General features: G+C 42.1%; 1 protein-coding gene across 1 annotated transcript in view; it reads right to left on the bottom strand.

Moving 5' to 3' along the window:
• The window catches only part of ADCY2 (adenylate cyclase 2), a 211,986-nt gene that overhangs the window by 141,417 nt on the left and 46,763 nt on the right, over nt 1-23,806 (bottom strand). Inside the window, exon 3 of the mRNA XM_033054038.2 lies at nt 2,008-2,169. Within this exon, the coding sequence (XP_032909929.1) occupies nt 2,008-2,169 (162 nt within the window). The remainder of the gene's footprint in view (nt 1-2,007; nt 2,170-23,806) is intronic.

Genomic DNA, 23,806 nt, shown 5'->3' on the forward strand with positions numbered 1-23,806 from the left:
TAGTGCAATCAGCATCTCTAATCTAAGCCCTTATTTGTGGCCATGATTTTCAAAAGCAAAGCGCACAAAACAAACATTTATTGCTGACGCTCCGAAGTATAAACAATAGTAATCTAAAAATATACAGAAGGCAAATGAAATGGAATCAGGGAGCATCATTTAGTCCTTCCCAAAAATTCACAAGAATGCAGTGCACTCAGTACCTTCAGTAACTGTCAAGCTATTTGTAACACTTAACACATTTTACAAAGACATAATAGAAAACTAGTAACAATGCAGAAACTAAACATTCTTAACAAGAATGTTAACAACTCTTTCTGAATGAAACAGGAAGTTACAGAAGAGATGAAAGATAATTTTGCCTCACAGACTGTGATTTATTTCTTTTGATTCTGTAGACATGATGTGTCTTAAAACACAACATCTTCTGAAAGTATTGTTTTAGATATACAAAATGTTAATGGTCTAGAAAGATAGGCAAGAAAAATAAATAATTTTTGCAAACAGGAACTTTAACCCAAAACAATTTTAGAGGAGTGGCAAACACTAATACTGCTTTAGCACTGTATTGATGCCCAGAATAAAAGCCATAGGTTAACAAAAAAACCTGAAGAGTAATATTCTCCCTGATTTTTTCCACTACAAATATCAGTAACTGTATTACTGAATTGTTTAAATACCATATTAACTGCAGATTACCACAGCTCTTTTTTAACATATAGCACAACTTCACAGCATCCACAAAAAATCACTCAATTAATCCAAATCAGTAAGAGAAATACAAAACTACCTTATTCATAATTTTAATTTTAGAACATATTTTGTGACCCAGACTTCAATTTCAATATTCCATAGAACATATTTCTGTGATGATAACTGGAAACAAAATGTATTTTCCTGAACAACAAGTTACAAGGCAGGACATTTGTAAAACCATTTTGAGCACAGTGTTTTTCAAAGTAAGTCATGAGTATCTTAAAAGGTAAGTAGAAACTATTATTTGCTTTGTTCTTATTGCTATTCACAATAAATAGTATGATGTCTGTCTTTCTTGTTCTTTTAGTATGTTTATAAAAATATCTTCACCTTAAAGCTTCAGTACCATTTTGATTAAAAAGTTAAAATAATTCTGTTTCCTTTACATGGCATAACTATACTAAAAAAAACAAACCCACGTCTTTGTTTTTCAGAACGAAATCTTAAGTTTTTTCTTGAAAAGTACAGATTTCTATCAATGTCAGCTGGGATCATCACCATACTACAATTAAAACTGTAGTAATTCACTATTTAAAAGATCTTCTGTAAAACAGTAAGGAAAAATAACTCCTAATATTTGGATTTTTACAAATTATTTATCTGCAGGATGGCATGTGGTAGATTATCAGAGTTGAGTTACAGTCCAAGACACAACTGCAAACACAGACGGGTTCCCAAACTGTCATGGAGTCTGGAGCCAGCCAGTCTCGTTCAATCATTGGGACCAGTCAGGGTGAGGCTGTAAAATTCCTATAAATGGCTGAGAATTACAGATGGAGACAAGACTACAGCAGACTTGTAGAGGGCAATGTCTTCACAGCAGAACTTTAACCCAGCTGACTTGAGCGTATTCAAAGGAACAATGTCATGGATAACATTTTGCTGCTTGGGAAAAATCTTTGGTCTTGGAAGCAAGGCCTTAATGAGGTGAGAAGATGAACAATGTGCTTTACAAACCAGAGGGGTAGGGCACCTACTGCAGTACATCTGCATCACATACTTTTTCAAGCAATTCCAGTTTTCACATTGGTAAGTGCTACATGGCTGTAGACCCACCACCTTAGTGTGTAATTTAGGAAGACATAACATCACTGACAGCCTCATTATTAGGAAGTGAATTACCTGTGAATTAGCAACTCAGAAAGCAAGACAGAAATAAGTTTATACTCCCAAGCATCCAGTGAGGCACTCCTGGCTCATTTACCAGGCTATTCAATGCACAGCTAATGATTAACTCCACAGAGTACCTACCTGCCAAACCAAGTGCTCCTTCACAACAGCTGTACCTGACAGACAGACGCTCAGCACGATCGTGTGAGACGCAGAGGTCAAGACGCTGGCAACTATAGCATCCCTCATGTTGAAGGGCAGCATGGTGTACACCACAAAAATGATGAACAAGAAAAATGATACCTGTGCAAGACACCAAGACGAAAAAGAAGCATGTCAAATTCACTTTGGAACAAGATTTTGAAAATGGCATTTAATTTTTAACTGTCTTCAGCATAAAGTTACACACCAGTTTTTCACAGGAAAGTCATTGCTAACCACCAAAGAAAACTGATTTAGGAAGAATTCATTTTTAAGAGTGTTGGAAAATTTACATTATATTAGACTTAAGAAGTGTGGCTTCAATATACTAAATCATAGTTTAAGACCTAAAGAATACTCCAAACTTTTCAAATTTTACTTCAAATTCATACTTTCAAATTTTTATTTTTATTAATACTCTAGGTACAAGTAAAGAGTGATCCCAGGACTGGTCAATTCTGATTGTGACCTGCATTAAAAAACAATCTGCCAACTTCTCACAGAGCTTAAATTTCAATGCAGAGAGATTTTGTACATCCTGAGGAACTAAAACTTCAGAATATAATCTACATGATAAAATGCAAAAAAAAAATAAGCTCAAGTTCAGCCAGGAATTTTTATTTAACAAGATTGTATTTCATGAGTATCTACATGACCTATGTCAAATTACATAAAATCACAACATTTTAAGGTAATACATTTATTTAGTCATGAAAAACAGCTTCAGAAAATCACAGTCCATATGCAGAATCTCCTGTCAGCTTCTTTTAAAGGGTACTAGTGTCCAAATTAACCTTATGGGAAAAATGCACAGCCCAACCCATAACAGCAAAAGGGATTCCTTCGCTATACATAGAAAATATATATATTTGATAGTATGCTTATGTTCCAAACCCCACCACACATTTGAGAAAATGTAACTAGATTTGGGACACAGGTTTTGCACACATAAGTAAGTAGGCGATTCTGAACATGTGCCAGTTTGTATATAATTATATTCTCCATACAAGGCTTTCATCAGTTTGAGTTGACTTGCAGTCCTGTTCAGCACCTAGCAGTTACATACACAAAGTACAGAACACAGAAAGCTCCCAGGCAGGTACAAGCAAGAGTAATTTGCTGCTCACTTCCCTTAGTGTCAGTCTGTCCTCTTCACATCTGCATGTGACAACTACACAGCCAAAACTGAAGCCTAAGGTAGGTGCACCTGCAAGACAGTGGAGGGATACTATTCCATCATGGGGACAGAACCAGATGGAGAAGGATGCCCACTTCTGTTATCCATTCAGTTTTCTCCAATCCCTCCATTAAGATCAATCCAGCTCCTTCCCAGTCTCTCATACTCTTTTTAATGCTGCCAGCTCTCCCATATACTCAAAAGCCAAATAGTTCAAAGGCATGAAATGAAAGAAAACTACAAAGGAAATGAGGGATAATAGGAAAACACAGCAAGAGAAAGGAAAAGCTTTTGCTTTGCCTCTGTACTCTTCCTAGCTACCAGCGACAGCACAAGAAGACAAAAGTGTTTGATACCTGGTTGTTTTCAGCCCTCCCTAAAAGTTTTCACGGTGATCAGATGTCAGTAAAACCAACAGCAAAGAAAAGGATGCACAAACTTGGTCTAGGTAAGAGAAGGGTTATGCCAGTGTGATGTTTTAAAACTGTCCTGGCTGAGGAAAAATCAACTGTGATAGTGACAGAGCCAGCTGATAGTCTTAAAACTTGGGAAAGATGTAGAAAGCTCTGGCAGGCTAGAAAAGAGAAACACAGCATGTGCCTTTGAAAGGCTGGGAAAAGGGGCAAACTCATCAGCTTCACTGTAATTCCTATACCAGTAACAGACAATAATAATACATTTACAGCAAATCATAACCAAGAGTCCAGAAAGTTAAGAAAAATTTAGGCAACAGACAATGTGATTTTGCTGAGAAATCACATCTTCTGTCACGAAAACAGGCATCAGTATAGGGAAAAACCCAAATAATGAGTTAGGCAGCAACAAGAGATGTGAAAAGTCCTCCAGTACAGGTGTAAGATGAACAGATGCCAAAGGTAAAGTACAGTAGTTTCACGAATACAAGCCGCACGGATTATAAGCCGCACCCCCGGTGCCTCGACAATGTTGCTGTCTTTGTCAATAGATAAGCCGCACCCCGAATATTAGCCGCACTTTCGTTCGTCGCGAGAATCCGTGCGCAGCTTTCACAAATTGGCCAATTAGTAACAGGATCGCGGCATAGCGGGCTTTACTGGCTCGGGGCGGGGCCAGGAAGGCTCGGCCCGCTCATGGTTGCCGACGGGGCCGGGTGGCCCAGCTCAGCGCCACGGCTCGGCGGGGCTGGCCGGCTGGTGCTGCTGCCGCCGCCGCCGGGCTCGCTGGCCCCCCTCTCCCGTCAGCACCGCCCCGCTGCCGCTTTCGCTCGCCCCGCTGCCGCTTTCGCTCGCCCTGCGCCGCGCCTCGCGAGCGCCGCGCCCGCCCCGCGGCGCTTTCGCTCGCGGCGGCGGCGCTGCGCTCGGTCGCCGCGGCGGCGCTTCGCTCGCGAGCGGCGGCGGCGCTTCGCTCGCGAGCGGCGGCGGCGCTTCGCTCGCGAGCGGCGGCGGCGCTGCGCTCGGTCGCCGCGGCGGCGCTGCGCTCGGTCGCCGCGGCGGCGCTGCGCTCGGTCGCCGCGGCGGCGCTTCGCTCGCCGCGGCGCTTCCGCGAGCGGCGGCGGCGCTTCGCTCGCGAGCGGCGGCGGCGCTTCGCTCGCGAGCGGCGGCGGCGCTGCGCTCGGTCGCCGCGGCGGCGCTGCGCTCGGTCGCCGCGGCGGCGCTTCGCTCGCTCGCCGCGGCGGCGCTTCGCTCGCTCGCCGCGGCGGCGCTTCGCTCGCTCGCCGCGGCGGCGCTTCGCTCGCTCGCCGCGGCGGCGCTTCGCTCGCTCGCCGCGGCGGCGCTTCGCTCGCTCGCCGCGGCGGCGCTTCGCTCGCTCGCCGCGGCGGCGCTTCGCTCGCTCGCCGCGGCGGCGCTTCGCTCGCTCGCCGCGGCGGCGCTTCGCTCGCTCGCCGCGGCGGCGCTTCGCTCGCTCGCCGCGGCGGCGCTTCGCTCGCTCGCCGCGGCGGCGCTTCGCTCGCTCGCCGCGGCGCTTCCGCGAGCGGCGGCGGCGCTTCGCTCGCGAGCGGCGGCGGCGCTGCGCTCGGTCGCCGCGGCGGCGCTTCGCTCGCGAGCGGCGGCGGCGCTTCGCTCGCGGCGGCGCTTCCGCGAGCGGCGGCGCTGCTTCCGCGAGCGGCGGCGGCGCTTCGCTCGCGAGCGGCGGCGGCGCTTCGCTCGCGAGCGGCGGCGGCGCTTCGCTCGCGAGCGGCGGCGGCGCTTCGCTCGCGAGCGGCGGCGGCGCTTCGCTCGCGAGCGGCGGCGGCGCTTCGCTCGCGAGCGGCGGCGGCGCTTCGCTCGCGAGCGGCGGCGGCGCTTCGCTCGCGAGCGGCGGCGGCGCTTTCGCTCGCGAGCGGCGGCGGCGCTTCGCTCGCGAGCGGCGGCGGCGCTTCGCTCGCGAGCGGCGGCGGCGCTGCGCTCGCGAGCGGCGGCGGCGCTGCGCTCGCGAGCGGCGGCGGCGCTGCGCTCGCGAGCGGCGGCGGCGCTGCGCTCGCGAGCGGCGGCGGCGCTGCGCTCGCGAGCGGCGGCGCTTCGCGAGCGCCGCTTTCGCTCGCCCCCGCCGGCAGGGCTGCCGCCGCCGCCACCAGGCTCGCCGGCCGCCCCCCTCCCGTCTGCACCGCCGCCGCGTTTCCTCGCCCTGGCCGGCACTGCAGGCCCCCGCACCGCCGGCTCCCCCACGCTGCTGGCCCCGATTATGCTGGGCTTCCCCCGCTGCCAGGCAGCCCACCCGTCGGCCTTCCTGCTTCTGCCATGCTCCCTGCACTGCTAGCCCCAGTTCTCCCGGGCTCCCCCGCCATGCTGGCTCAGGCTCTGCCGCCCTCCCTGCCCCGCCCTGCTGGCTCAGGCTCAGCCGCCCACCCCCACACTGCTGGCCCCGCCTCTGCCAGGCTTTCCCACCTCTGCCGGGGCCGGCCGGGCTCCAGCTTGGCTTGGGGCTGCCGCGGGCTCTCACTTCCGTGTTGGCAGCTTTTAGAATTTTGTTAATAGATTAGCCGCCCCGGAATATTAGCCGCACTTCCGGGTTTCCACCAAAATTTTGGTCAAATTGGTGCGGCTTGTATTCGTGAAATTACTGTACCCTACTAGCATGTAAGACCAGCTGTCTAAAACATGTTTCCATCTAAAGGCCAGGCTGAATTGGGCCCTGAGCAACCTGGTCTGGCGGAAGGTGGCCCACCCAGGTCAGAGGGGTTGGAAGTAGATGATCTTTGTTTCCTTCAACCCAAACTATGCTCTGATTTTATTATTAAAAAATACTTTGAAGAAGAATCCCAGATCCAAGTCCTGGAAGAAGGATTTCAAACACCCCCATTCTCAGTGATTTTTCATGTAAACAAGGTTTTGTTGTTTCCAAGTGTAGCTTTCTAGCTGCCTATGTGGCAATCAACTATTTGTGAAAATTTTATTATTAAAAATAAAAAAATATTCTTCTTTAACTAGTTTGTCTCAAAAAAATGTAACTTGCATATTTTTTGGTATCTGACTTTATAGCTAGACTAAAGGGTCCACTCTATTTGTGTGGTACATGCTAAATACATTTCAAAACTTATTAGTGGATGCGAGACAGAATGCTTTGCTTTTCAACTTTGACATGAAACAGGTTACTAAGCATGCGGACAAGATTTTGACATTTTACAATGCTTCTAGTGATATCAACTGTATCAGCTGCAAATTCCTTGTATATCTGTAAACAGCTATCTGCTCTATAAGTTACCTCACTGCTTTCCTTGGTCAAAATAAATGTATAATTTCAACATTCAACTGCTACAGAGAACACTTCTAGGAGTTTCAGCCCCTATTGACATTACATCCTCAAATAGGCTGGGTTGCAGAGGAATTGTGTTAAAGAACACTTAATTTAAAAAAATTGACCTGTCAGTTCTTAGATTTGCATATATTTGCAGTCTTGAAATTTGGTATGAGAATGCTGTTCCAAAGCAGGACACCTACCAGTCATGCTAAGGCAGAAACTCTCCTCAAAATACACGTAGAAAATGGCACCTATCAATAGCTCTTTAATTCTTTGGCACACTGCTTTTCTCCTATTTCTAGTAGTAGTCCAACGACCCAAGAGAGCTCCTTTTATCATAGAGGTTGTTTTTTATTTCACAGTGGCTCAAGACTGCTTTTTCCTATGTAGCCTGAAATAGAACACTTCTACCTTTCATCTTGATTGTAGACATAAGACTTGGGACCTTTCAACGTATTGCAAAATGCCATCTATTTAAGTTTAATATTGTAGAAGTTAACACACAAAGGTTTTTGAGCAAGTCGAAAGAGGAACAGGCTTCTTGGTCTGAGTCCCAGTCTGCAGAATGGACTTCACACTTATCTTTATGAGTGGCCCTTTCCATTATCATTTTGTAAGAACCAGCAGAATACTGCTGACACCAACAGTAAAAGCAGCAATGCCAAGCTCTGAAAGACGCCACTACCTCACTGCAAGACTTGCTAATGCTAATGATCACAGCATGCCTGCACTTGGTGTGTGTTGGGGTCAGTAAACACAAAACCAATTTAGAGTGCACTATTTTTTGAGACTGTTAAAAATAGCCTGTTCCACCAAATTGTGCCACAATGACAAGGCCTATCACTGTTATGTTGGAAGCAGTCTTTCATGTGGGTTGTCACTACAACTGCCTCGTTGAAACATGCTTTTTGTCCTGATCTGAACTAACATTGCTTTAGCAATTTGATTCTCAGATACAGTAATTTCATGACCATAAGGCGCACCGGACTATAAGGCGCACCCCCCAGGAGTCAGCAAATTTTGCAACTTTGCAGATCAGATAAGGTGCACCAGATTATAAGGTGCACCTTTTTTTTTTTTTTTTTTTTTTTTTTAAAGCGAGGCTCCGCCCCCAGCTCCCCCCGCGCGGTTGCTGGTCAAGGCCCTGCCCCAACCCGGCAGCCATTGGCCCCCAGGCCTGCCTGTATCTGCCATTCCATGCGGCGTCCCCGGTGCCGGAAAAGGCCCGCCGCCGCTCCGTGCGGTGTCCCCGGGGCTGGGGAACGCCTGCCGACGCTCCGTGCGGTGTCCCCGGAACCGGAGAAAGCCCTCCGCTGCTCCGTGCAGCATCCCCAGGGCCCCGCTGCTCCGGGAGTTCCCTGGTGCTCCGGGTGCCCCCATGCCGGCGGGCTTGCCCCGCGCCGCCACTGCCCTGATTCCAGCGGCTTTCCCACCCCGCACGGCGGCCGCCCTGATGCTAGCAGGCCCCCCCACGCAGAGCCCCTCTCCCCTCACATTCTGACGCTGCTACGGGACACCTCTCCCCCTCACAGCCTGCCATGGCCCCGCGGGGCCGTTCCCTCCTCACAGCTCTGCACGGCCCCGCAGGGCCCTTCCCTCCTCACAGCCCGGCACGGCCCGGCGGGGCCACTCCCCCTCACAGCCAGGCACAGCCCCACGGGGCCCTTCCCTCCTCACAGTCCGGCACGGCCCTGTGGGGCCCTTCTCTCCTCACAGCCCGGCCCGGCCCCGCGGGGCCCTTCCCTCCTCACAGCCAGGCAGAGCCCCACGGGGCCACTCCCCCTCACAGCCCAGCCCTGCTGCGGAGCCACTCCCCTCGCGGCTCACACTTCCAGTTCAGCAAATTTTGCCACTTTGTCCATCAGATAAGGCGCACCGGACTATAAGGCGCACTTCTGGTTTTGGGGGAAAATTTTAGTCAAAAGGGTGCGCCTTATAGTCGTGAAATTACTGTATTTTATTCATGAGTTTATGCTATCCATACCTTGGGACATGGGAGCACCTGGGCATTGATGGTGTGCATCACAGCGTGTAGTATTAACTTCTGGTTAACGCTGCTTTGATTGAGGGGTATCCAGGACTCTGGCCCATCACTCTTGACTGTTAAAGCTTGGCAGCAGTGGATTTGCTGCTCTCTGTATTTCTTTTCCCATACCTCAGCAGGGCCACATTGCCATCTACCATGTAAGCAGCTCCTTTCCACAGTGGTTTAAGGGACGGTGCAGTGCCGTAGTGTAGCTGCCTGGATGGGATGTGACAGATGATTTCTCTGCAGATTTTGTGCAGCTGCTTTCAGAAGGCAGAAGAACCTCATATACAGATTACTGCAGTGATGCCACTGAAGAGAGTTGGACACCAAATGGTGTGGGATGTGGTGATCACAAACCCTTACAAAAACTCATTCTTGTCACAGAACACAACATAAAACTATTAGTAAACATCTTCATCGTGTAAAATTGAAAGATTCAGGTTGCACAAGATAGAGAAGTAGATCCTTCTTTAAATCAAACCCATTAAAGAGCATTTTTCATGTTGGCAGTTTTGTCCCAACACCTCTAGATGTACATTGGCTACTATAGCCTTTAAACTGTTCTGTTGACTGTGAGCTAGGAGAACTGGCATGAAGTTGATAATATTTGGTGCTTCACAGACGTTGCTACTGGAAATGTCATGCATTTGGACTGTGATGGCACAAGCCAAGCCATGAATCCATGCTGGTTTTTGTGGACACAACCTGTTCAGAGACATCTTGTCTCCCTTGTGCCACCAGTTTCTACTTCTCAGTGGGGTTGCCTTAACTATAAAGAGTATGTGGAGTAAAAATTTTAACATATTTTGCACATTAAAATCATCTTTCCTGGCACACGGTATCACAGGGGATGTTGCTTTGGCACTGAGAACAACTGTAAAAAAGATACTAATCATTCATTTTATACAAATTATATTCCAACAATGACTCACAATTTCCACCTAGACAGCCTTTTTTAACACTGTGTTAATATGGTTAATCAAAACAGGCTTGGCATGTGTAAAATTCACTCAAGCTAATGTTACTCTGACCAGAATTTCCCCCTGAGGAGCATGATACCTTGGCACTGAAGCTGGCCTGCAAATTTAAATGTACCATTTCAGCATGAATTAGGGAAAAGCACTTCTTTGGACACAGCCAGCAGTAGTAAGGCTACAGTTAATAAAATATCTGTAGTTCTTTGGGCAAGTGTTGGCTTTTCACTGTATAACCATAATTAAACTGTTATGTCTACAAAAACTCAAACTAAGTGGCCAGCTCACTACAGGATCACTTTCAGAGGTTTTTCAAGATCAGCTTCTCCATCGCTGCGTAAAAGGAGTAAAAATCATCAGCTAATTGAAGAATTTTCCCTTGGAAAGACACTTGCATTCCAGGCACTGATTTCAAAAGTTGTCTATATACCTAAGTGCACAGAAGATGCTCTAGTTTTCTAAAGAAATAGCTAGGCTTAATACCATTTGGTACAACCTACTAATCTTAAAAAAATAGTTACAAATACTATGTTCATCGTTTGGTACAATGTATGTTTTAAGGCATCAGAAGGGTATTTATACAAGCTATAAACTGTGTATTAAAAACTTTATGCTGGCAGTATAAAGGTTGCAAACATGCAAAGTTCTTTGCCATTGTAACTCTGAAGTCCAGCCCCTAAACTTCTACCTGGGACATGTTCAAAGAATAAAACAAGCTACCCACATAAAACAAAAAAATTCAGAGTACAAAAATCAGCTTCTGTTCTGAGTAATCTTTAAAAAGGCTAAAATTATGAAAGCATTGGATAGGTGAAGGTGGAAATGTTGTTCACCAAACCCTGAGACATCAGAAGAAAGGGCGCTCAGTGGAACTAGAAGGTTAGTTGAAAAAGGGTGAAAAGGAAGCCACTGTCCTTTACCTGGTGGATAGCAACCTTCTTGAACTTACACTATCAGGATCAAAAGATATTAAACTAATTCATGGACACCTTATCCATAAATCAACCATAAAAAAACACCCTCTGATGTCACTAAAAATGCACCCTCTGATGTCACTAACACACCTATGGAGGCTGGGCAAGGCATGAAGGAAAGTGACCACACAAAATGATCAATTTGGCATTCTGCCTTTCAGTAGCAGCTTCTCTTGCAATTCTTGGAGACACATCACTGTGCTAGATGGACCATGGCCTTACCCTGCAGGGTGTTCATGTGTTCTGAGAGCCTAAAGCGCTTCAGAGGAAAAGAAAAAGATAAAGCAGTTATGACACAGTACCCTCCCTGACCTTAAAATAAAGCAAGGCAACTCAGAAAATTGAAAGTACTGAAAGCCCAGTGAGACCATGAATAGAAAGCATTGTAGAACCATTCCCTAGTTAGAAGGGAATTGGGAGAGGAAATCTGAACTTTGAGCAACAACAGGATAAAATATACAAGAAGCTAAATATTAATTTTTATAAAACCAATGTTTCCCAAGTGTCTGGTATGCCATAAACCTCAAGAAAAAAGTAAACAAGGAAGATTTGTTTAATATAAGATTTTGTGATATACACCACAAAACCATGTCCAAAATAAATTATTACTTCACTGTTTTTACCAAATATAAAGTTTTATTTTTTAATAATTGTCATAGAAGTAGTAAACAAGTCTGTAAATCATGCCTTGTTCTTGATCATAGAGAACTCTCAAAGTAATAATCCCTTTGTTTTGTGCACAGGTCTGGGTTTAATTGTCATCAGGAAACAGTTATTACAGCCTCTGCCAAAAAATTAACAACTATTAGCAAAATGGGAGAGAATAAAAGCAAACTGATTGCACTAAAATGGATATTTTAAATAATTTTACAATAAGAGACCTTCAAATGTTCTCCTAAAGTCACATATTAATGTGACAGTAAGATGAAAGACTTTGGAAAGGAAGGAAAATTCATATTTGAAATAATCAAGACATAAACTAATTTCATGCTGTCTACTGGGTGATCACTTTCTGTGTCACAGAACCTCTTCTTTCACTGCATGGGATCAGTAGGAGACAAGATTTTGGAGGAGTGACCCAGGGAACATCAGCAGTGACCCACCAATTCACAGCAATTTTTGGTCCTTTCTGCTAGAGAAAGAGGAGAATGAGCTACCATCATCTCTAGTAGATTTGAGATTATTCCTGAACACACTCAGAAAAGAAATAATTTCGTTTACCTCCTCACACCTGTTTTTACCACCATTCCCTTCCTCACTTAATTCTCAAGTTTCTGCTGTATCCTTCCATCCTTGCTTCAGCCACTTCATAGTCTAAACACTCAAGAATACAGATTTCTTCTGCTGCACCACTGCTAAATCCCTGTGCGCAGAAAAACAACTTCATAAAGCACCACATAGCCTGACAATGGCATCTGTTTGCAGTGATTTCACTCTTAACCGGAGCAGATGACAATAAGCCGTGTCTTTGGTTTTTTTCAGTGATGAGACAAGTGAAAACCACCAGAGAGTGAATTGATTATTCATCCTTGTTATCTTTCCCTTCTGTGTTTTACTGTGTTAAATATTAAGATCAGAAACTTAGAATTGCAACAATAATTCCAGATCATCACAGCAAACATTTTCTCTAAAAGGGACAATTGATACCCTCTTTCATGCTATCTTAATAATTTATTTTTTGTTTAATCTAAGGACAGTGAGAAAGATATTATAGCATGTTATTAAAACTAAAGCCTTGTCATCATATGTCATCATAAAAGTCAAAGCAAATGTATTTACTTCTGGCTAAGAGCATGCTGTATCTTATTCAGATGTCTAAACTGCAATTAAATTAACACACTTTAGAAGTGGAAAGATACAAACAATTATACAGTATATTTAAACAGAGTCAAGTTCTAAGCAATGAATTCCAATTTCACATGGACTATTAAAGAGGGAAAAAGTTTCAAAACCCAAGCACCAAACCTCAAATTTGAAAGGACTCAAAAAAGAACATACATTGGAAACATTTTCAAAGTTTCTATGAAGAGACATACACAACTGTGAGAGAAACATAAAATACCTAAAAGCCTAATCTGGTTAGAAAGGGTGTGAAAGTCCATGTTAAGATATGCATGCTTGCACATATGCAGAAAATATGTGCAATGGTAGCAATTGATTTAAATTTAAAAAAATCAAATGAGCTAGTACAACAGAAGAAGAATATACCACATTTCAGGAGATCCAAGGAGTTTTTTCTACATGTTAGACATAAAAGAAGCCTGACAGTGAATTTTATCAACTATTATAAGAGTAAGTAAAACTTTAATTCCAACAAAAGAAAAGCAGAACAATCCAGTTAAGATACCTGTTTCTGTCAAGGGAAAAACTGAAGGATATGTTTACGTCATGCTAAACAATAATTGCAGTACAGTTTTATGCTCCAAAATAGTAGCTCACAAGTTTATAAAGCCACAGATACTAATGCTGAGACATTTTGGAATAGCAGGTCCAATAAAACATGCTCCAGTATCTTATAAGAGTTCATCATTACGCATGTTTATTTTCCATGCTTCCTATACCCGAGGTCAGCTCCAGAGAATTCAGGTAAAATTATATTGGTAAAAGGAAAAATTAGGAAGTGAGAGCAGAAAATAAATGGTCAACTTTTACACTGAGAGGTCTGATTCAGAGGATTCAAAGAATTTATTCAATGTCTTCCTAAAAGTTTAATAAAAAGGAGTGGAACAGTGATGTGGCAATGATTGATGGAGTTTTAATATTGTTCAGGTTACTCAAAATCAGCAAAACATAGGAAAAGTTGCAGAAGTGATTAACACTGCTTTGACTGCGCCATAGCAGATGAAATTCAACATGATAAATGTAAAATAGGAATGAAGAAAAGAATTTTAACCGAACGCTTCCAAAAATGGGCTTTACCTTAGTTATTACATCCTCTGGAAAAGATATAAGACTCACTGTGAATAGCTCTTTGAAAAAAATGAATGATAGCAGGGGTTGAAAGGGCAAAATGAAAGGACAGCCATTATTAGGAAAAGAATAGAGAATCAAGCATCATGATGACATTGTGTGCGCCCATGATGCACACATTTCTTGAATAGCTCATGCACTTCTCTCCCTATCTTAAAAAAATTCAAAGGGGAAGAAAACCATGCTGGTAACAACCCCCCCTCAGCATTCTCTTCTCTAGGCTGAACAGCCCCAGCTCTCCCATCTTGTCTTCAAATGAAAGATGTTCCAGTCTCTCAGTCATCCTTGTGGCCCTTCACTGGACTCACTCCTTTCAAACTGTATTGCTTGTGCACTGAGGAGTCCAGGGCTGGACCCAGCACTTCAGATTTGATGTCACCAGTGCGAAGTAGTGAAAAAGGATGAGCTCTCTAACCATTAGGAAGTGCATAGCTGTTCCTAATGGAGCCTGGGGTATGATCACACAACTGTGTCCAGTTCCACCCAAAACCCTGAGGAAGTATAAGCCCTGACAGACCTGTGCCGCTGACACAGTGACCCACAGGAACACTGCAGCCATCACATTGAGACCCTGGAAATCTGAATTCACTATTGTCAGAGAACCCACCAAGAGCCATGCTTGAAAATAAAGAAGGAAGTGAAGCAGGAGCATACAGATGGTAACACTGAGGAGCCATTTACTTTACAGATCAGAAGCCCTCCTTTCCTTGAGATATTCAAGTGTCAGCAAAGGACAACACTCCCTGGTGAGCTGACATTTACTGTGGCAGGTGTCAGAATGAGGGGAAAATAACCAGACAGTGATAAAGGGTCATGGCTGGGGTATATCTGGTAGAAAAATGTGGATGAGTGAAATGCCTGAAGAAAAGAGACTTGGAGTTCCTTTGCACAAATCACTAGTCTCGTACAGCAGCTCAAGTCAGAAACTGCTGCAAAAGAAAAAAATGGTGAATTTATATGACTCTGCTTACAGAAACCTGATAGCCTGGATAGATGGGCTTTTTCTGCAAATTATAGTTTTTTCTAATCATGTATTTTTAGGTAAAACAGAAAAGAAAACAAGACATTGCCAAGAAAAGGAGCTTCTTGGTGACTTCCATGAAATACTGTGACTGTGTACAGAGCGGTAGTAGCATAATGTTAAAGTGAAAGGAAGGAAACTCTTCTTTAGGAGTGATGCCAAAGTAGGACATAACACCTCCTTGGAAAAATTCATTGATCATAGAAACAACATGCCTAAAAGTGTACGACATAAAAAAGTGGACAAAACCATGTTCAAAGAAACTAAATTGTGAGGGGAAAAAAATAAATAAAAACCCCACAGCATTTCATTGTCACAAGGCTAAAACAGGTTTTGCAGCACTTACTCAAAACCTTCTGTTATTTTCCTGTGACACTTGCCTTTCCCAAAGACTTTCAAATCACCTGCTAAAACTTTCCAGAAGACTTTAATACAGGATGAAATTGCCACTCTGGTTCATGCACAGTCCCTTCAGCCTATTGCCCAGAGTTTCCTACTCGCCACCTTGGTTGTTACACCCATGGGCCATAACATGGGCCACGCCAACCCAACCAGTGTTGCTGTGCTGGATTGCATGGAAAAGGATTGCCACTGGCATGGGTTTCACCTCTTTTCCCCCTTGCCCTTCTCCCCCTCTTCAGCTGGGGGTTCGATTTGTATTAGAGGACCCAAACATGAGCATGCAGGGATCTCAGCAGCTGCTGACATCAAGGTGTTCCAGTCAGCACATCCCATGCAGGAACCATCATCTGGGAGTGTAAACAGCTCCTGAAGAGAACCACATAGCCACAAAAGGGTTAAGTGTCACAGGGACAGCCACCTGCTGAACTAGAGGGGACATGCAGGAAAGGATGTCGATCTGGGGTGCCCCTGATGCTTCTCCTCTCAGATGGCCACTGGGAAGAGTTTGTCTCTTCCCTTTTCTCACTATTTTGCTCCTCTTTCTTCACCATTACAGTCAACACATGCCATTAGTTACAAACTCTGCCAATAAATTTTTGTGCATGAGAACTTGTCCCAACATCTTTTACTCAACATTGTCTTCCTCCTCAACTTTGAAGTCTACAAAGTGATTTCTAACCTCAGAAAGCACTTTTTTCTACATCAGAAAGTAGTCAGACTTTGATGGCCACTAAGGTGCCAGCCTCTACACAAACACTGGGGACCAACATTGCCAGCAGCCTGGATGCTGCTTCTTTAGGAAGGAAGCAAGGAAAGAGGCAGTCCAGGTTCTCTTTCACTCCAGACAAAACTTTCCATAGGGCAAAAGGCACAGGAGGAGCAGGATGCAAAAGTTGATCAATGTTGGAAAGGACCCATTTACCAACTCTGGTAATGATAATGGCAATAAAAATCATCATCATCACTTCTCCAGTTTTGACATGTACACATTTCATATATTTTACTCGTAACACTGTCCCAAGCAAAACAGAATGAAGGAGAAGGTATTCATACATTTATTTTCACTGCCACATTTTTCAAACTGCTGTTTTTTGGGAACACTAATCCCTACTAGATGGATAGATCAAAGCTGCTAATTCTCTTACAGGGATTTAATTTCAATCGAAATTAAAGAAAAAATTAGTGGATAAAATAATTTCATGGTAATTTGTAGAAATTTGACCTGTTTTAATAACAGAGATAAACCTTCACTTGAGAGTTGTCAGAGGTTTACCCTGTTTTGCATAAAGACTAAAGGAGAAAGAGGATTAAACTGGAAAAGGGATACACAGAAATTATATGAAGGCTTGAATTTAACCTGACAGACAGGCAGATTCACCATTAACATAAGTCATCTCAAACTTTTCTTATTGTCTGCCTCTATCCTGTCCAAGGTGAAATGCTTTCCTCAGCCCAGGTTTTCCACAATGAGCTTCTTTTCCTTCTGAATCCAAACCTTGTTGTCATATTGGGTCTTATTCTCCAATTAGTTTTACGGATTTTTTTTTAAATTGTAAATATAGGAATGTGGAAATAAATCGAAATGATAATATAGATAATGTCCTTATAAGTGAGAAATTCTCAGATGAATTTCAAACACACACACACTTTATTATGGAAATGAAAAACATAATAGTAGTCATTTCAGTATATAAGTATCTAAAGATAGACTGATATTACTTTAATGTAACATTTGCATTCAAAACAATGTTACAAAATGTTTAAAGTAATTTTGCAATAAAGAGCAACAGTGGAATATTTCCTTAAACTGGTTGATCTTAATCTTTATAATCCTGATTTAAAATTCAGAGTCCTCCATGTTGGAAATACTGCAATTATGTTTATAAAGTGTTAATTGATTTAATGAGTAAGTTACTCCCAGCTACTCATGAGCTAGTGATGTGATTCCATCTGTAACTCTTAAGTGTTGCTGTCTCTTAATTACAAAAAATTCATTATGAAGCTGCAGGATTAGTTAAATTAATCCCAGTAGGATGAATGCAGATAAAAAGTTATTCCAATCTTTTTTAACAAGCACGGAATTTCATGTCTCACTGCATTGCAAGTACTAAAATTAGTCAACAATTATTTTATACGTTATTTTGCAGAAAACTTTGCTATTACTTTCTGAAAAGAATTCCTTGTTTCATGCCTTCCATTTTACACCATTCACGGTAGAAAGCTTTTTCTCCTCAAAAGTTTTTCAGTGGAACAATTTGTATGAAAGTCTGGATCCCCAAAGTCAAAAACCAGCATACTCAAAAACCCAGAAAGCATTTCACAGCTTCCAAAAGAATCAGAATAGCACCTTTTTACAGTAAAATCTCCCTAGGTAGCTTACACTACACACATCCAGAAAAATTATCTGAATTAAACAAAGAAATATTTTGTATATTTCTTCACTTAATATAATTAGAGCAATTTTAGGTTGGAAGAAGTCTCTGGGAGCCATCCTGTATAACCTCCTGACTGGTTTCAAAGACAGATAGTGGTCAAATTACTTCATATAATGGGCTCAAATTTAAATTAATTTATTTTTGTCTACCCAAAACTGTATGTGTTTTTATGGAGTGCGAAATTAATTAAAAGAGACACTAAACAGAGAAATATGACATAAAAACCTAAGCTTTTCTTTTAATTCCTTTACAGTAGGAAATAGCATTTGTGTTATCAATAATGATATTCAAATCTGCAGGTGAACAGGACAAGGCAATTCCCCTAAAATGAGCAGAATAATTTAATCTCTTTATTGAAATACCCAGTCTCCAAAAACTGCTGAAGTAAAATCCTCAAATCCAGTCAAGTTCCCAATCTCAGTGTACAAGAAGAACCTGCCAAGACTAGAGGTCAAATGGCCAAAAATACATGGTCACATTCTGCCTAAGTTATCATACAGTCTCACTTAATGGAACCACACAACTTTGCTCATGAGAAAAAACAGCAGGAAAATAAAGGCAAGAATTTGCAGATACTTCTGGGAATGCAATGACAGAGACACTGAAACAGAAAAAGTGCCTCTTGGAGTTATTTTAACAATACAGTAGAAATCTTGTCTCCTATTTTGCTGTCTGATTGTTCACATCCACAAAAATAGATGCAAGCACAGAAATGGCTAAATGCTACCTTCCAGTCAATGCTTGTTGATCACAATATAGAAACCAATGTAAACCATGCATGGTATGTATAAGAATATATTCATAAAATTATATTCTCATCTATTTCTGAGAAGACTGGCCAACTCCTAATAAGGCTGCTATATGAAACCTGATTTAGTGCTAACAAAGTAAATTATAAAATAAAATAAAATACAATAAAATAAACCAAAACAACGAAAAGAAACACACACCACAAAAAAAAAAAAAAAGTCATCCCATGTCACCTGAGAAGCTTGAGAAGCTGCTGGACTTGACATCACATTCTTGATACTTGAAGTGAACAAAGTTATTCTTGCAGTCAGTTCAAAGCCCCAAGCATTTAAATATGCCAGAGAAATAAATTAAAATTTAAACTAAATGTCAATTCTCCATCCTGCATTTCTTCCCCAGGCAGCCTATCCATAGGATTCATACATTACCATCACCAACAAACCTATACCAACAGACACTTAGCTCTCTTCTCTCTGAATTAATACACAACTGTCTGCTCAGTGGTAGAGAGGAATCTGACCAGCACAAACCAAACTTCTTAAAGGTCAGAGGGAAATGTTTCCTCTGCTATGCTTTGTGCTTTTTTTCAGACAGAAAAAAAAATAAAAGGGAGGAGCTATTTGAAAGCAACTGGATATATTTTTTACTTCTACCCATTATCATGCCAGCTGTTGGGGCAGGTTAAAAGTCAGCAAAGAGACTGACAATCTCTCTGGCTAATCCACACCAGTGACCTCACTTAAATGAGAGGATGCAGAAAGATTGACAAGGCACAAGTGTAACATGCAATGTAAGATTCAAAGACTGAAAAGGTTGTACATGGAGCATGAACACTGCCATGACCACTGAAGGAGAGTGCTGCACCTCACATTAGACTGGCAATTTGTAGGTTAATAACACAGCACTGCGTCTTTGCACGGTCCAGTGAGAGGGGACTTAATAATTCTCTGGCCTCGGCTAGGATCAGCTTTATCCAGGCAAGAAAGGACAAAAGGATGATGATGTGAATCTTAACAGAACCATAGGCCTGATTGGATGCAAAGAAAACACAGACGTCCAGATCAAATTTCTGTTCCATGAATAAAAATGCAGAGCTTGCGTAAGAACAGATTTCCTCTGCATAAGAACATGATGCCCAGCCACACAATCAGATGTTGCAAACAACCAAACAGAAGGAGAAAAGCTTCAGGGCTAATCTAAGGATAACTCAATCTAGGTACGATCTTTCTTCACTTGTTGCACCCCATCTCAAAAACATTTGCAACTGTGTATAGCTTTCTGTATTCCTATTTTGTAAAATAAATTGCTTATTTTATAATTATTTTATAGGCAATTGGCAGGTTACTGGCAAATACTATCCCTGTCAAAGTGGTAGTTCTTAAAAACGAGATACTGAATCACACAGTGCTCAGTACAACTCCAGAGACTGTAAAAAGAAGTGTCACGCTCAATAAAATGTTTGGAAACTAGGCCAGCTGGGGTTTGTGTGGCAGAGATATCTTCTGATGATAAGCACAGAAACATGTGAGCAATGACCTTGCCTCTAAGAGTCTTCCAGCAAGTTTGGAGTACCTATGAATATAATTCCATTTATTTAATCTATTCCCTTGCATCAAGAATCATAATTCACATCTGTTTTTTTCATGCTAAGGAAGTCAATGAAAGCAACACAGGTGCACCAAAATGCCATGCAGGAAACAGAGAACAATTATTTGCAATACACTGATGTTCAAATCCATTGATAGCTAAGTATCTCCCAGTTTCATAGATGCTACTATTTTAAGGTGCAGCATAACTGTGTCAGGAACGTGACTTTGCAGTCATAAGCTCCAAGGAGTCACAGACAGGTTAGATAAATATCATTATCCTTTAAATAAAACAGCCTATGCCAGTACACCCCAACAGCAACAGAAAGAGTTATGACAGTCCTTAGCAAGAAAGGGAAACAGAGAACATTAGGTATCACAAGACTCCAGCATCCCCATACTCATACTTCTAAACTGTCATAAAAGCACTTCTGAATTCCCATTACAACATCTAATTATACACATCTTACAGACACTGTAATTACTTTGCCAATGTAACAGGAGAATCTGAAGGCAGAACTCCATAGCTCAGAGATGCAATTTTCTACACTTTGAAGTACAAATGGACAAATCTCATTCTGCACCCAGTACATCTCTGCAAGCTTTTTTTTTAAGGGAATAGTTTACTTGAGATAAAAATGGAAAGAAGCATGAATTAAAGATGACAGCAATAAAATGTGAAAACAGACCACTATAAAAAGTGGGGCTTTCAGTGGCCCCTTTCACAATCATTGCTTATCTAAAAAGAGACAGCTAACTACATTTACAAAAAAAAGGCAGTATTTGTCATCACCATGCAGAATTTCAATAAAAAGATAATTTATGTACCCTCCTCATCTATTTTAAGATGAAATTATTGTTATCGCAAATACAATTTTCTTTTTTTCCACAGATATTGTATTTTTTTTTTCCCAATACGTTTTTGCGTATATAAAAGTCATGCAAAAATTTCTTTTCCAGATCAGGGCATTTTCATTTACATCTTCATATGAGACACTATATTCTCTTCTATGCCCCAACACACAAATTTTTAAGTTGGAAACCCCTCCCAATCCCTGTCATCAAAGCCCAGCAGTACAATGTCCAGTGATACAGATGTGCGCATGGATTTTTCCTCAGATTACATCCTGGAGATTCATGGCCTAAAGAATTAAATTTGCTGGTTCTCTTCACTCCTGACAATGTTACTGGAATACACCAATTTTCCATTGTTATCATATAAAATCATAACAATGTACTTCTTTCTCACTAATTTCCTTCCTCTTCAGTGTTATCAACTGCTATCAAGTGTTATCAAATGAGAGTTTGGGTTTGTTTGTCAAAAACTATGCCCTCCAGAGTCAATTTATCTCTATCAAACTTTATAAAAAAGTACAGCAGCTTGACTCTTCTCACAACACACATCCCACACATAGGGGAAAAAAAAGGCACCATTCCTCTGTTGCTTCCACACTCTGACAGATGTTCCCATACCAGATAAGACAAGAAAAAAAAGGACAGAATTCAATCCAGATGGGTTTTGACTAGGACTAGGAAGTGATGAGAATGCAAGACTTCAAAGACCCCTTCCATTCTCATGCATGAAAAGCCAAATCTGTCATGCCCTTTGAAACTTTATAATCAAGCTCTTTTACAAGCTTGACTTATCTTCAAAAGATAGTCAGGCATTTTGCACACTATACTTGCCACACTTCATTAAATAATAAGGCTTTTTAATTCCATATTTTACTTTTATACAAAATACAGAATAGTAAATCTTTTTGGGGAAGGAAGAAGTACAAGCTTACTTCTCACTTATACTAATTGATAGTAGGAGAGTTAATTTTGATATACAAGAGTATGAGAGCAGAATCAAGTTTGAAAAGTTAGGAACTGATGTGAATTTAGGAAGCAAAACAAATACCTAAACTTCTACAATTTTTTAATTTATTGACTTCGAATACTTCAGTATTGTCATTTAACTAATTTCAGTAGCTGGCCAACAGCTAAAAAATCTCACAACTCAGAGAAATCTTAAATACAGGGAATTGTAGCTGGAAGAGCCAAAACCACCAGATCTTCTGAATTCAAATACATAGAGGAACAGACACCAAAACTTAATATGAAAATATTATGAGTTGGGAGAAAATGAAGTTATATGTCTAAAACGAATGAGATATCACAGCATGTATTAGCCTGAGTGTAATTTTATCAACAAAGCTTTTCTTTTGCAATATAGTGAAGTGCTTTTTTCCTTAAATGTGCTTATATTTCTCCTTTTACTTTAGGCCCACTGATCTATTCACTTAGGCACTAGAATAAATTAACTGTACTTCGGTTTCTTCAGAACTGAACATTTTCAGCATGCTTTATTTTCTATCTCCTCACACTTCCCATTTCAGTTTGGAAACCATTACTGAGCCAAACATACAAGTTTCGCCTAACCAAAAGATAACTGATGATCTGCCTAAAGATTGAAGAGCATCTGTACCATTTCTAACATGAAATCTGACAGGCAGTCCACAGAGATGTAAATCTTACAGTGATCCACCCCAAACCAAGGCAATATCTACATTACTGCAGTAACTTATAATGTTAAATGGTTTCATCTGCACTGTAGTATTTCACATGCTGTGCAGAAAAATATCTTTAAAATACTCAGTTTATTCTGCATATGCTACCAGGAGTGGAAGTTGTACATGGCAAAGAGCTGATAGGTTTTATAGCTCTTATTGAGCTGCCTAAGATGGTTTATCAGTATCTACAGTCACAGTTCAAAGGTTCAATATATTCAGTCCTGCTATGGACAGACACAGGTTCTGATCGGCGGTAAGAAAACAAGACTCTCACTTTTCAAAGGGAACTAAATAATTATTTTAATTTGGCTATCTTATTCTACATATAAAGAAAATGTCTCTACATTTTCAGGGTAAGAGTATGAAGGACAATGATGCTCATTATGAAAAAATCCTGCTCTCTGATCCCAAATGGTCTATCCTCTCTTCCCAAATGCCTGCTAATGTCATAAAAATAATTACAGAGACAGACAAGATCCTAAGCCTCCAAAGCAAAGAGACATCCCTCTTCCCAAATGGTGTCTGTCCTTCATGACTACATCACGTCTTTGCCTTTTCCACTCACTGGTTGGTTTGGGGCTTGGGGGAGAAATTGGGGATTTCGATTGCCTGGCAGCAGCACAGATGGGTATTAGAAACAGTTAGTTCTACTTTAAAAACAAAGGCAAAACCCACAGACCCAGGCAAAGAATGTGAAATAATTTGCAGAAAATGAAAGAAAGTAGATAACTGGGAAATAGCTGTAATGTTAATGGACTATGACACAGCCAATGCAAAAAGAATGAACACGCTTTTAATGGCTGCATATTGGACCTGAGCTACCTAGTTCCTAAGCTCTTCTCTTTTCCATTCTGTTGCAGGCAAAATGATCTCCACTTGTGATCCTTTTACTTAATTCAGTGCCAGCTTGTGGTCACTGCTTTTGGTTATCAGAGAAACAAAAAACAAGATAGCCAAATGCCAAGCCAGCGCTGCCCTGGTACAGGCCACCCATGGCCACTGTTCCTCAGAGGGCTCCGTGCCCCTTACAGCCAATCTCTTCTTAGACTGACAGAGTGTAGATTTAGAAAGATATTAGGAAGAAATCGTTTACTGTGAAGATGGTGAGACACTGGAACAGGATGCCCTGAGAAGCTGTAGGTGCCCCATCCCTGTAAGTGTCCAAGGACA

The sequence above is a fragment of the Catharus ustulatus genome, chromosome 1 (genome assembly GCF_009819885.2).
Source record: "Catharus ustulatus isolate bCatUst1 chromosome 1, bCatUst1.pri.v2, whole genome shotgun sequence".
Taxonomy (NCBI): Eukaryota; Metazoa; Chordata; class Aves; order Passeriformes; family Turdidae; genus Catharus; species Catharus ustulatus.